At 39.9% G+C, this 15,813-nt stretch overlaps 1 protein-coding gene across 4 annotated transcripts in view; it reads right to left on the bottom strand.

The window, feature by feature from the left end:
- The window catches only part of hmcn1 (hemicentin 1), a 551,025-nt gene that overhangs the window by 351,614 nt on the left and 183,598 nt on the right, over nt 1-15,813 (bottom strand). For all 4 annotated transcript variants that reach the window (XM_063064023.1, XM_063064025.1, XM_063064024.1 and 1 more), the window contains exons 12-14: nt 9,328-9,469; nt 4,351-4,478; nt 2,750-2,863 (exon numbers count right to left, since the gene is read on the bottom strand). In XM_063064023.1, the coding sequence (XP_062920093.1) occupies nt 2,750-2,863; nt 4,351-4,478; nt 9,328-9,469 (384 nt within the window). The remainder of the gene's footprint in view (nt 1-2,749; nt 2,864-4,350; nt 4,479-9,327; nt 9,470-15,813) is intronic.

Genomic DNA, 15,813 nt, shown 5'->3' with positions numbered 1-15,813 from the left:
TCCAATGGCACAAAAAGTACCCTCCAGGCAGTAAAGAGCTTAGCTGAAGTTCAATAAGTTCAATGTTCCTTCTAAGGTGTGTGTGTGTGCGCGCGCGCGCATACACAAACATCTTTGTTAAACTGCGCACAAAAGGTTGTCACCACCTATCTCGTCAGCATGTTAATATATTTCACAATCATACACAATCACATTTCCTTTTCTGGTTTCTGATGCAGATGATGTTGCCAACGTGGAGCTTGCAATGATTAATCTGCAGATTTCAGAACTGGCTTATTTATACTGCTTTTATTGAAGAAATTATTCAGTGCACATATGTTGTTGTCACTGGGCAAAAAATTGCACAGCACAAGATTTTTTTGCACAGACTGGTCATTACATATTAGAGGGAATGTTGCTGAAGTTCATGAGTGGAAGAAAATCTAGATGACAATTATACTGTTAAATCAGCTATTCTATTGTAAAAATTCAGACTTATTCAAATGTAAGTCAGGCCAGTGGATTATAAATATGTCAATTATACAGTCCAGTTACTGAACAATGCAGAACTGATCTAAATAATACAAACACCACAAATATACAGTATATATTCCTTTGCAACAAAATTGAATGATCTCACTTTAAAATTCTAAACAGTTGCATTATTCCCATTTGAAAATGCATTATTTTCAAACAAGTGATGAATTTCTCAATACTTTATACTTACAACAATTTGCAGCAATATTTTAGTAAGAGGCATCACAATCAATTCATAAGCATTTTTAGTGCGTGGATTGCCACATCATTAAAACATTGACTTAAGCGAATGGGAAATGGTTGCTGACAGAGCCAGAAGGACTTCTTGTAGTTTTATTTGACAAATCTATGTATGAAGCTAATAGATGGCTCATGTGGCTAACTCCCGGTCTGGAGTCAGTACATGATGTTCTGGAATTCCAGTTCATTTTGCCATGATTAGTCAAGCTTATCCCATTCATGCCAGAATGCTGAACGACTCTTTGTAACCATGGCGCACCTTGCTGTGGTAAATGAGGCAACAATTCGTAGTGAAGACACAAGAGACTGCAGATGCTGAAATCTGGAACAATGATCCAAAACAAACCAAACATCAAGTGATTCTTCCAGCTCAGGATAACATGAAGTAGCAGGAAGGCAGCAATCATGAAGGGAAGATAGGAAACCAGACATTTATAATGTAAGTCTGTTTTATGAAATAAAGCAAAGACAATTCTGGAAATACTCAAGTTAATGAGCTGTCAGAATTATTAGAGATTTTACTGTTTCGAGTCACAAGAGAAGCAGAGAAAGATGGGGAGGGACTGTGAAAAGGCAGGGAAAGGGATGGATTAATGTCTGTTTGGCAAAGGCAGTATTATAATTGGACACATGAGGGAGGAGGAGCTGTTAACAGCAACAGGTAAATGACGTCCAGAAACTGCAAACCAAACCAAAAACAAAATTGAGTAATGATTCTGGCGTGAGAATCTGAAATCATTGCCGATTTCAGGAAGATACATTGATTCCTCAGAAGATCAGATGCTGTCTCCTAACCTCCATTGAGCTACAAGACAGCAGTGGGACATTGAAGGAGACATCAGGAAGAATGGGATTGAGGGACAGAGTTAAAATGGCAGGAACTGGAAACCTGAGGGATATTCTTGCAAAGCAAATAAAGATGACTGATAGAATGTTTTCCCAATTTGCATTGTTCTCCAGTGTCAAGCAGACTGTAATATATAAAATATTTTAAATAATATGTGGTTAGTGTAGATGGATGTTTGATCGTTAGGGTGGACTCGGTGGACTATAAGCTCTGCTTCTGTGCTGCATGACTATATTCTAAAACTACTATTTGAAGGAGTAAAAACAATAGCTTGAGAATATGTTCTGTATATACATGCTTAGAAGCATTTGGACTGTTCCTTACGACACAGAGTCCATACGCTTTAGGACAGAGAACATTAGAGCACTGTACATGCCCTTTGGCCCTTGATGTTCTGCTGACCTTTTAACCTACTTCAAGGTCAATCTAAACTCTCCTTCCTAAATACCTCTCTATTTTTCCTTCATCTACGTGCCTTCTGAGAGACTCTTAAATGTCCCTAATGTATCTGCTTCTACCACCACGCTGGCAATGCCTTCCATGCACTTACCATTCTCTATGTAAAAAAGTTTCTGACATCCCCCTGCATTTTCTTCCAATCACCTTAAAATTATTCGTTCTCAATTAGCCATTACCACTGTGGGAAAAAGGCATTGACTCCAATCATGCCTTTTATCATCTTATACACTTCTATCAAGTTGCCTCTCATCTTCCTTTGCTCCAAGAGAAACATCCTAGCTCACTTGGCCTTTCTTCATAACGCATGGTCTCTAGCCCAGGCAGCATCCTTGTACATCTCCTCTGCACCTTCCCTAAAGCTTCTACATCCTTACTATAAATGAGGTGATCTGAATTGAACACAATACTCCAATGCATACAAAATAATATTGCAAAGTCCTTTGACTCAATTCCACAAACATCCAGCAAGTTAGATCAGAAGTATTAGAAATAAGTCTGAAGCAAAGTACACACAACTGAAAATATTTGACGCTCTTCAAAATTCCAAAAGCTCCTGGTTACAAATGGACAAACAATGATCACACTGTGTTTTTTGACATATAATGGTACCATACTTGTACCAGCAGGCAGCTGGTTTTTTTGAAGTGGTGAATCCCGTGGGAGTTTCAGTCCAGCTAGTTCTCTCACCTTTGAACCATTTGACCTCTGGCTCTGGAACACCAGTGGTTTTACATTTCAAAACTGCAGTGTCCCCAAGGCCAATAAGGATTTCCTTTTGGACAACAGTAACCTTTGGAGCCTCTGTGGAGAAGAAAAGTAACATATTACAACTCCTAATGGAACTGCTTTCAGAACCTAAAATGAAAACCATTCTTTTGCATCAACTTTCACCAAACATTTTATCTGGCTTGGATCTAAGCTTATTTTTGCTGTGGTATGTTAGGCACAAGCTAACCTTGGTCGTTAAACTAGACTTTCATAGCAATATGAAGGTACTCTGAAACCCTGCTCACTTCAGTCTAATAAAATCACACAAATTATATCTAAATTTAAAAAGAGTACAGAAGTCCTGAACTTAACTTTCCTCATTATTGTATTGAAATATTTTGGAGCTACCTTTCTTGCTACCTTGAGAATAAGCTTAAGACTATGAAACTGAACAAGGAGTAATGAATTGAATGATGGTCAACAACACATTTTTACAAAATTGAGAAGTATAAGAAGCATTAAAGCCTTTTTCAGCTCTCGATCCAACCAGCAATCTTCTTAAGTTGCACAAGTATCTGCTGAAAGAATGAAAGTAAAAAGTAGCTCAGCCTCTTGTTGGTATTGGGCAAGAATCAAAGCCACAGGTCTGATAATCTGCTCATTGCCCAGACCTAGCAACAATCAGCTTCTAATTTTACCCAAATGCATGATGCACAAAGTTTACAAGTTACTTGTCAACTCAACAAAATGTAAGGTTTCAGCAAACTTTTTGCTAAAGTTCACACAGCACAACTGCAGTTTGATTTGCTTAGGGGATTTATTGATAAATTATATCAAAATCTGTCCTGTTTCAAGGAAACAGCCTCAACATCAATTTGACAGATATACAGCTCATGTAAGAAGCCAGTTTTACTCATCTAGTAAGGGGCTGGACATTTTTGGAATGACATGGTGTGCAATTTATGGCATTCTATGCTGACTAATTCTGCCACTGTACAACAACTTTGATCAACTTGGACGTTATTCACAGAGCAACCAATGTTTTGCTGAGCAACAATACGGTAAGTGAGAAATGATGCCAGAAAATCAGATGGGCTCTGCCTTGAGAGGAAAATGAGTTCAACCACCAAAATCATCTTAAATCAAATTGCCTTTGTTGACACTGCTGCAAGAAGTAATTCCAAGTAGCTGTTGGACAGGTTTTCACAGAAATGTCATGACAAAGGCTCAGGGAAAAGTTTGGAGAATTATGAGCACAAGATTACTTGCATGTTGTGGATTTTTTAGGGTGTAAACGTTTTCAGATAGGGTTACCACCAAACATCTCATATCAAGTGTCAGTCCAGGATTTTAATATAGCTTGCTGATTATCACAATGATGACCTCATCTCCTCGTACCGCAATTTTGTAGCAATCTGCAATACATTTAACTCCTGCAGGACAACACCAGCTTTGTAGTCCCACCTTAGTCAATGCATTTTCCAATCAGGACTGGCACTTTGCTGGCAGCATAGGACAAAAGTTCACCCTTCAGCACTTTAATGTATAACGCACAGAAATAGGAGGATTTGCCCACTGACCTATATAGGTGAGAATGGATGCTTGTCTGTCTGTTCCTGCAGAGCTACTGCCCAGGCAGGTGTAAATCCCAGAATCCTTCTGAGAAGCTGGTCTAATAATTAGACTGCCACTCTTGCTCAGCATATGTCTTTAAAACAGAAAGAAATTAAACTTATTAGACATGCATTTGCTGTAAGATAGATTTTACTGTTGATAAAGTTTACTATTGAAGGCCACAAACTTAAAATATAGCTTCACTGTAAATAATTCTTTCAAAACCATGGAAGAGACCATTATATCGTGGTATTTAAAATGCTCTCTGTTTTAACCTTCTATTGTATGCTGAAACACAGATCCATTGGTGACGTTCTATACAATCTAGACATATTCATTTTTTTTATCTTGGAGATTTACATGTGGCAGGAAGTGAGATGTGAGGAGACGTGGACCTTTTGTTAGTGGTTTGCTTGGGGGCGGGAAAGATGAAGAGTGGATTACAGCAGAATCACTTGTCACCAACGCCCGCAATCACATACATTTCTCAGCAGTCATGACTGGTAGCATAGAGGCACACTCCAGACCCCCACTTCTTCCCCACTCCCTCCAAACCGCTGCCTCCTTTGCCACTGATGAAGTTATTACTCATTCTGACACCAGCTGGGGTCAGTTACCCCAGTACAAGCTTGGAGATAAACTAGGGTCTTGTGTGTTCTGTATTTTTGGACCCCACAGCAAGGAGCTCTTACTAGCTAATTTGAGATGCTGAACAGTCTTGTCTTCATTGGCAATGTGGATATACGCCAAAGAGGCTAGCAGGCCATACCACAGTTAAACCCACAGCCTCACTCCTCTCGCAGATTTACATTTGATAGCAACAGATTCATAATTTTTTGATTTAGGCAACAAAACACTGGAATGGCACTGGCTCCGCACAATTCAAAGAGGGCCTGCCAGAAAATTAGAAATAGGGCCACAAATCAAACAAAATTCCCTTGGTTAAGAGAACTATGCCATCATGTGATTTCACATTGCTCTGTAATGCTCTGCTCTGTTTGCTTCACAATACCAGATATTTTCACACCACAATCTCACTCCTAACACTGTCAATTCCAATTTTGCTGTGAGTTGCACTTGATTTTTCCATACACAAAATTTAATAGTAATGAAGGTCAACCAAACAGATTTTCATGATTCTAAAGGTTTCTAATTTGCTTCAGTATTGTCCTCAGTGCAGAATCCTTCCCTCTCATTTTTATCTCCTTACCCAGTGCTAAAAGAGTAAACCATGAATCATTTGTCGAATGTTGAAAGGCCTAGACAGAGTAGATGTGGAAAGGATGTTTCCCTTGGTGGGGGAGTCTAAGACAAGAGCGCACAACCTCAGGATAGAGGGGTGTCCATTTAAAACAGGGATGCGGAGAAATTTCTGTAGCCAGAGGGTGGTGAATTTGTGAAATTTGTTACCACAGGCAGCTGTGCAGGCCATGTTGTTGGGTGTATTTAAGGCAGAGATTGACAGGCTCTTGATTGGCCATGGCATTAAAGGTTATTGGAAGAGGTAGGGGAGTGGGGCTGAGGAGGGAAAGAAAGAGGATCAGCCATGTTTGAATGGTGGAGAAGACCTGATGGGCCAAATGGCCTAATTCTGCCTTTATGTCTTTTCTTCTCATGGTCTTATGGTTTTCGACCTGATGCGTGAAATTTAGCGTCAATAGTGTAATAGTGGGTGAAAATGGATTTTCTTGGCACAAGAACCTAACAAAGAATCCCCTTTCTTCTGTCATGTCAGGAGAGCGAGTGACAGGGATGTGAACGGTTTGGCCAAGCATAATAACCTTAAAGAACAAACATCGGTCAGAAACAGAAGTAAAATCAAAACTCTTTTCTAGTACTTGTTTCAAGAGTTTTTACAAATACTACAAAAGGAAACGATCTATTAAAAAGAATATGGTTATTTAACAAATCGCACAACTGCACAAGACACTGAGAATAATAGAAGCAAATTTTCAAAATGCAGATGGCAGCAGCAGTGCTGAGAATTTAAAAACCTCCAGACACCGAATATCCGAATTTAAAAAAATGAAAATTGTAGAAAATGATTATTCAGCTCAACTGTTCCAGGGTCAGGACTGGCCAATTCTGCAACATGCTTCACACATAAAAATTGCTGGTGAATGCAGCAGGCCAGGCAGCATCTGTAGGAGGAGGTACAGTCAGCATTTCGGGCCGAGACCCTTCGTCAGGACTAACTGAAAGAAGTTAGTAACAGATTTGAAAGTGGGAGGGGGAGGAGGTGATCCAAAATGATAGGAGAAGACAGGAGGGGGAGGGATGAAGCTAAGAGACATGCTTACCATCTGTAATATTAAGTCATTTGTTTTTCTCCACTGACACTGCCTGCTCTTCTGGACATTTGCTACCACTCTGAATTGCACTTCACATCTTTTACGTGTTGCTTTGTTCCTTTTCTCACTCTTGGTAACTGCTCATGAATCATTTCAACAGTCTACTACTACGGCAACCCTGACCCCGCTTCATCATGTTCTATGTATTTCTTCACCTTGCCCTTGTTTCTTCAACCTGAAATGTCAACTATGTTGCTCCTTCCACAGATGCTGCCCGACCTGCTGAAGACTCTTAGCATATTCTGTTTGCATTCTAGCAGCATGTCTGCATGCATCAGCTTTTGGCACAAGGTCCCGCACAAGTCAGGGCACTGAGTATAAAAGTTGGGAGGACACAGTGCGGTCATGCAAGATGCCAGTGAGGCAGCACTTAGAGTGTTTTGTTCAGTTTTGGTTGTCTTGAAATAGGAAAGGTTGTTAAATTGGAAAGAATGCAGAAAAGATTTACAAGGATGCTACCAGGATTTGTGTGACTCAGTTACAGGAACAGGTTTGACAGGTTACAACTTAATTTCTGAAGCATAAGACATGGAAAAGTGAGCTTATAGAGGTGTATGAAATTATGAGGGGCATAGACAGGGTGAATACACTCAGTCTTTTTCCCAGAGTTGGGGAATCAAAAACCAGAATGAACAGACTTAAGGAGCCCGGGCAGATTTAAGGGGAACTTGAGCAACTTTATTTTACATAAAGGGTGGTATCTGGGTGGAATGAATTGCCAGAGGAAGTGGTTGAGGTAGGTATAATATCAACTTTCAAAGGACAGTTGGATAGATATGTCAATTGGAAAAGTTTAGAAGGTTATAGGCCAATCACTGACAGCTTGGATGGAGCACCTTGGACAGCATGGACCAATTGGGCCAAAGGGTCTGTTTCTGTGTGCATTGATTCTATGCCTATTTTATGAATCCACCCCCCGCCCCCCCACCCGCCGCCCCAACCCCAGTCCTGGAAAATCAGTAATAGGGAATTTTCAGATTATTGCCACTGGAGGGCACCAGAGCACTGGGCTGGCACATCTGTAGTCACAGACACGAGTTCAGTCTGTTCTTATTTCACCAGAAAACATGTATTAAAAACGTCACTTTCTAAACACCTACCAACCCCATTCCTCCTTGCCTCAAAGTTAGTGTGAAGTTCTACAAATGCCAACTAACCTCAAAGGCTCTTCCAAATTCTGACCTTCATCTGAGTCGCTCAATTTTTGTTGATTGCAGGTGAATATTGAAGCCAAGTCCCTCTGCCTCATTGTGGTCCACACAGACTTGTTCGCAGAAGTTACTGGACTGTAGTCAGCTGTATAGATGCTGACTTTTATTAGTTCCTCTCTTTAATTACGACCTACTGTACCCTAAATGCTCAAATGGAACTGACTTTGTAGAGATTGAACATGGAGAAATGGGGTCTGTTCTGTGCCTTTTTCTTCAAGGCATAAAAAAACACTTTTATTTCATAACATTGGTATTTGCCTTCCAATACATATACCCATTGTTTGAACCCATATTTACCCAGTTGATCAGCTGCATACAAATGAGGGCAATGACATGTCAACCTTAGGAATTTCTTTAGAGCATGTAAGTCTCTCCTGGTGGAGTTGGTATGTTAAGGAGCCCGAGTACCATCATCACCCACTCCAAGGTTTTGCACCTGGGAAGCCTGGTAGACAGCAAGGTAATTTCTACTTGGGTACTGAAATTCAAATCAGAGATTTAACTGGGCTGAATACATGTTTCGACAGACCTAGTTATTAAGCAAGGCTCAGTTATCATAAAGTTCCTTTCAAGTGTACAATTGCTGGGAATTAATAAAACCTATATTCATACAAGTGAATGATTAACTTTCCTCCAGTGTTTTCCCAGCACTGATTTAGCTGTGGCTCAATTGTTATCACTTTTGCTTCTGAATGAGGTAACAAAAATAAAATGTAATAAAAATGTACAATAAACGCAGGTTGTTCTTCTCCCTCCTTTCGATACTGTCTCTGCTCCAGTCCAGCTGTTAGAGGAGTGGGAGGGGCTAAAGATGTCGCCAGAGGTTTTTGCAGACCCAGGCAACTTCTCCAGTTTGGTCACTCGGGGGGGGGAGGGTTAATGCTTTTCCTGCTGCTGCTTTTTGTGGGGGGGGGAGTTGGGGTTCTGACGTTTTCTGTCATTCATTCTTTGGGGTTGTTTTTGGCTTCGAGGAGGTGTACGAAAAGCAAGAATTTCACATTATATACTGTATACATTCTCTGATATTAAATTGAATAGAAATTTATCAAACTGTTATCTGTCCCACATGTTTGACAACTTCTACTTGAGCAGGCAACTCAACACTGTAAAGACAACAAACAACATCATCTCCACAAAATGCTGCCAATCTGCTGAGAGGATGTGAGCTAACATCGGCAACCTCTCACAGGCCAAAACTGAGTCCATCAGGAAATGACATCGGCAGGAGTTTCCTGTGCGGCACGAAGTGGTCACCTCAACTGACAGCAGGAAGCGGACCTGGTATCCATGTAGAATAATCCAACGGCTCAGTTCGGTACAATTATTGACGGCAAATGTGACAAAATATTCAATCGTCAGAAAACATTACAGCAATTCCTACCTGCTTGTTCCGATTAGAAACATGTCATTATGAGTCCAGACTGTGTGTGGACGGGGGTAGCCAGTGGCGGTACAGCTGATTCGCACCTCCCTCCCTTCTGTGAAGGTCTGGTTCATGGGATACACTGTGACTCGTGGAGGTTCTGGTTTAAAGCACAGCATTATCACTTACTTGGAATATAACGGTTTTGGAAAAAGCAAATCATAGAAGATTCAGACAAGGACTATCAATTTGAAGAAATCCACTTAACCGCTTGTTGAATTGAACAGGAGACTTTCATGGTACACAGATTCTCAGGATTATGAATCCAGGCCATTGGATTCTGGTACAGTTACATAAGCCATTGTGCTAGGTAAAGCTATGATTAGCTTCATTTGTCACATGTACAGGTGAACATGCAGGTGAAATTTGAACGATCAACGCAGTCTGAGAATGTGCTGGGGGAAGCCAGCAAGCATTGCCGTGCTTCGGCTGCCAATGTAGCATGCCTGTAACTTACCAACCCTAACCCGTACGTCTCTGGAACGTCGGAGGCAACTGGAGTACCCAGAGGAAACCCATGTGGTTATAGGGAGAACGTAGACAGCCCTGCCAGAAAGCGGCAGCAATTGAACCCTGATCAATGATTGCTCACACTGTCACAGCTGTGGAATAGTGGAACCCTGCTATCTTCCAGTTACACCAACAGCTACATTACTGGCTTCAAGGTCAAGGTCAACTGCTCAATAATGCTGCACCTCAGACCATCTTTGACAATATTTATTTTGATTCAAAATCTGCTAATATTACCAAAAACAAAAGGGAAGCTCTAGATCTCAATAGATGCCCCTACTGCATCAACACCTGGAAGAACGTCTCTAGTTTTAGGACTGAAGGACATTTCCCCCTACCTATCCCAGGACTTCAGAGCTCCCCATTAAAACCATGAGGTCCAAAGGAACATCCACAACACTTTAAAAATAACAAATGAAATATCAGCAATCCTGCTTGAGACATCACACAAATAGGGTAAGTGATTTGTTAGAGCAAACAATGCAAATTCCTGCACTGATTAAATGTCATAATTTTTTATAAAACATCCCAGAGGTCACAAAATGCTAATTTCTGAGACCCAGCAGTTTAAATCCTTTTCCCTACAAATAACTTGAGATAAGGACATTGTCAATGCAGTCAAACCTCACTACACCGTGCTCCTTCACAAGGGATACTTGTTGACCCCGTGATATTGACTTCAGTAATTGAAGGTTAAAAGTGTAATTGTCTTGTAAGCTTGGAAGTTGATATTAACCCTGGGATTCAAAGTATTTAGTGTAGATCTATCTTCACAGTTAAATTAGTGCCAATTTTATTTCAAACAAAACATTAAAGAGAAAATCACCATCATGCAGGCAAAAGAGGCATTTACCATCTCAGCTAAATGTTGAGCATATCATTTAAATAAAGCATGCGAGCCATTTTGGAAAGTATAGATGTTATCAACTTCACAGTCTCAGTCAAGATAGCAGAAATGTGGTTCCACTTTACTGTTAAAATATACTTTCCTGCATTCCTGAGGAAGGGAAGGCAGAGTCAAATTAATTTTACGTGCAGCAGTTTTGTTGTGTATTAGCTCACGTTCACTGGGGAGATATTATTGCAGATATTACCCAGAGACTGTGGGTAACAGCCGGAGCCAAACTTATCACCTTCGGGGTAACGTAGGTGATGTTATCACAGCCATCACGTGGGACACTCACAAGTGCGGGGAAGCTATTAACCTGCTTATGATATGAGCTCATTCGTTACTGTTTTAAAACATGCAGATCTGAGTCTCATGTTCAGTGCTGAACAGTAAACCCATGACACTGACCAGCAACTTCAGATTCATGATTTTCAGTCACCTGATATGATCCCTCTATCACTGACATTTTCTGTTTGACCGTTATGACTTGAAATGACAGAAACTTCAAAACAATGCACATGGAAGCAGTCATAGTGAATATTTAGAGTTGCAAATTATTTTGTATGCAATATCAACATAGATTTAGAATGTACATTACTTTCTTGCCTTCAGTTATATGTGATTCAAAAGCTGAAGTTATACTAGTTTAGTTTAGTTTAGTCATACTTTATTGATCCCAGGGGAAATTGGTTTTCGTTACAGTTGCACCATAAATAATAAATAGTAATAAAACCATAAATAGTTAAATGGTAATATGTAAATTATGCCAGGAAATAAGTCCAGGACCAGCCTATTGGGTCAGGGTGTCTGACCCTCCAAGGGAGGAGTTGTAAAGTTTGATGGCTACTAGATGACTCAAAAGAAAATCGGAGGTACAGGAAAGACAGAGGGATTCCTACTTTGGAGAGGTCAAAAGAATAAACAGGTGCAAAAGAGATATTGAGAAGAAAAGTCGGTCTTCATTTATAATGACATACATTTCGCAGCCTTTTTATAGAATACTCTTTACATGCTTTGCCAGTGTATGATTAATGCTCCCATTAGCTATGTCATTAGCAACCAAGCCTAGGAACTGCATTCTTCAACAAAAGAAAACAATCAACTATTTCACTTCCATGCCAAAACCAATAATTTTAAAGAAACTAAAAACGGACGTCACTGTTTAACAGTGACAACCAAATGTGGACCAAGTTGAAATATTCAAGTAACCTCAGCTGAGCCTGAAGCAGGACTGGGCTTCATTAAGCATTTCGTCTCAACTTCAGGAAATCAATGTACTAGTTTGTCAGTTTTAAAGGCCAATTTTTTAGAAAATGTCTGTGAACGTAGTCGGGGACTGTGAGCAGCAAAAATATTGTAACAAAAAGCCTGTGTGCATGCACTTAAAGAAATTTAGACAATTATCACCCCTTAAATTACTTATGTGGCTCATCTTGCAAAATGCACAGTATCAAGATCAATTGAAAAGCTCTGATAGAAATTCTTGAGCCTCAAGAAGGCGGTATCCATCATTAAGGACCCTCATCATCTGGGACATGCTCTCTTTTCATTATTACCATTGAGGGGTGGTAAAAGAGCTTGAAGACGCTCACTCAACAGCTTCCACCGTCTGCTGTCAGATTTCCAAACTGTCCATGAATCCATGAACATTACTTCATTATTTCTCTTTCACTCTATTTATTATCACACCAGCCAAAGTTTCCCTCAAAGTTTCTTTCAAAAACAAACAAGTTTCATGACAAGTGTCAGCAATAATAAATGTGACTCTGATTCAGTAGTTCGCTCTCTACTTTCCCCATGGATCTACTGGTGCAAACCTCCTTTCTGAATTTGTTTCAGTTCTCATTGGTGAGGTACTGCAAAATGCAGGGTAATGTCCAAGTAAACTGTATCACATGGGAATGGCCAAACACACTCTTCCCATTCAACAGCTGAAAAACGTCAACACACAGATCAAACAATGTCCCTTGATTTAGTTCACTATGAAACTTTATGCATTTGAGTGTTTTTGAAATCTTATTCAGAAGTATTGAAAGATCAAATAAAAGATTAAAATAATTAAAACAGGATTTGAAAGCTTACAAAGTTAAAAAAGAACGTTTAGCAAAACGCAGTTAATTTTAAAAAATTAACTGAAACTTACATTTATTCTTGCAGGCAATTCCCTCCTATTAAATAAAGGCAAGAGCAATACTCCCTACAAACTGGCACTCAAATGCCAGATTCCAGTGCTGAAATTTAGCTCACAAAAGGCCAGAGATGAGAGGTCAACAAGTTTGCAACATCCACATTCATGACTGGGAGTTCTGAACACTGGCAAATCTACATGAAACCACTGTTTGGAAGTGATGGACGATCATGGAGCAGTTCCTGTACACCAGCTATTTACAATAGTTATTTACTATATTTATTCATTTAGAGATGCAGTGTGAAATAGGCCCTTCTGGCCATCCGAACCGCATTGCCAGCAACCCCCGATTTAATCCTAGCCTAATCACAGGACAATTTACAATGCCCAATTAACCTATTAACTGGTACATCTTTGGACTGTGGGAAGAAACCGGAGCACCTGGAGGAAACCCACGTATTCCGCAGGGGTGGTGGTGGGGGGGGGGAGTGTACAAACTCCTTCCAGAGTACACCGGGATTGAACTCCAACGCCCCGAGCTGTAATAGCATGGCACTAACCACTACGCTGACATGGTGCCATTTAGAAGGATATTTGATCCATTAGCTGCAGCCAACCCACTGGAGTTTCTGTCCAATCCGCCTCAATTAGACTTGGAATTTCCTGGGATCGAAGTTGCTGATCAGTGGAGATCTGAGCAGTATACTGTCTTCCCACCGAAAGTGGTGAGCAACTCCTCCCAAAATGCCCTGACAAATTGTCAAGGGTTTGAATGTCTTCAATATTCAGAAACATTGAAACAATATCCCAAAATTCAACAATTTATATTCCAAAAATTACATCCAATAAGAATTAAAAAGTTTAAATACTCAAATTGAAGTAGTAAACTTTTCAAACACTAAAAGGAACAATTAAAGTAATCAAATACATTTAGAAACATCTAAATAAATTCAATTAATTCAAAAAATGCAAATAATATGTCATGTACCTCTCTTCCTCCTTCCATCCATGCAGATTGATTAAGTTACTGAACCTGAGCCAGGTCTAACATGTCACAGATTCCAACTAAGATTTCCCAGCGAAAGTGCTGGGAAATTGGCACTTCATCATTGGATTCCATGAGGAGTGCAGCAAGGGGTCACAGTCTAAAAGACAGTGTTTGGTAACGCTCTGGATGCACAAAGTTTCTGTGCTGCTTTCTCTTGTGAAGTTGTATATCTTTTTCATTTTTCTTACAATTTTTCACCTATTGTCCAACTGCTCCCCCGGGTTTACCTCCTCAGCATTCTTTCTTCTCCCAGTTCACCAACTGCTGTTTTAGATTTACCTAATCCATAGACACAGTTGAGGCCAGACTACCAGATAATTGAGCTGAGGCTAGGAATATCCAATCCAAACAACTACAGTACGAAAAGGAGACAAAGCAAATATGCACTTTGGGAAAAAGAGTCTAAAATTACAACACTTGGATTTCAAGCATTTAAATATTTCTTCATTTACCTACATGTTTCTGTTAATTTAAAACATTTCAGATAAAATGCAAAGTAGAGATATAAAAAAAATGAGCTTTTGAGATATGACCTTAGTGGTAGGTTGGTTCAAAAAACACTAAAATAGTTTCATGTAAACAGTATATATTAATGTATTTACAAAGGTGGAGGGCACTTCGGCAGTGCAGACAACCAATTTGGTGAAGGTCACGCTCAGTCTCAATTTCTGCATCTACCAGGCGTGGGAAAGAAGTGGGATATGGAGTCGAAGGCTCAAAGGTTGTACAAATCATTTATCAGCTTTGCAGCTACCCATTTCCCCCTACAGTGAACCAATCCAGCACAAAGCAGAAAAGATAAGCATTCAATAAAAAATATAGAAGCTAGGTAGATTGAAGACATGGTCATAAAGAAGAGATTATAGGAAAAGAGGTGAGGAAGGGGATTTACATCGAGTCCAATAACTAAACTGTCATGTTTAGAGTAGTGAATGTGCAGTCACTGGGTGATGAAGAGTGGGCAGAGAATGAGTGAAGTATAAAGGTTTTCACACCCACACGTAGACAATGGTGATTGGTATGGGTGCTGTGTTTGGCCAGGTGCATAGGCCCCTCAAGTGAACACTCAAGGGCTTTGATATGTGTGGAGGCAACAAGATAACATTAGGAAATGCTAAAAACACTGCTTTTTATTGCTCATGCTATTCCAGTTTACCCATTACAAATTTTACAAAACAAAATAGAGAAATCTGCAGCACATGATTTTGCTTTCAAAACCTAACATTTCCTTTCCTTACATCTCTCATCCACCTTCCTGTGGATGGTAAACCTTCTGCAAATCATAAATGTGCATAGGCAACGATAAAGAAATGGAAATTTAAATAGTTCTGGAAGGGCAAACAAAAATTTGAGATTAGCCCACTAAAATGCTGAATTGTTTTTACTATCTGAACTAGGGTGTTGCACAGATTGGAGGACTTTGCTTCCAGAAAAAAATTGGATAGGCTGGACTTGATTTTCTTGCAGTGTGTCCTGACAAAGGGGTACAAAATTATATGGGACAGAGACGATGGAGAGCCAGAATCTTTTATCCCTGGTGGGTTTATCAAAAACCAGATGGCCGAGGACTAAGGTTGGAAGAAGTTTTAAAGAGGATCTGGAGAGAAGATTATATTTACTCCAAAAATATTTGATATCTGGATCTCACTGCCAGAGGCAGCAGTGGAATAAGATCCAAGTGGTATGTTTAAGAGACACTTAGAGGCACTTGAATAGAAAAGGCATAGGTGGATAATGTGGATAATGTGTTAGTGCGGTTGGGTAAAGAGTCTGACATGGATACTGTCGTTAAAGTATCCATTTCTTTGCTCTACAACTCTTTGACTTTCTAACTCTACAGTCCTATGTTTTTAATTATGTAAAAATCTT

This window comes from Mobula hypostoma, chromosome 12, assembly GCF_963921235.1.
Source record: "Mobula hypostoma chromosome 12, sMobHyp1.1, whole genome shotgun sequence".
Classification (NCBI taxonomy): Eukaryota; Metazoa; Chordata; class Chondrichthyes; order Myliobatiformes; family Myliobatidae; genus Mobula; species Mobula hypostoma.
This window is presented reverse-complemented; position numbering and strand designations above follow the sequence as displayed.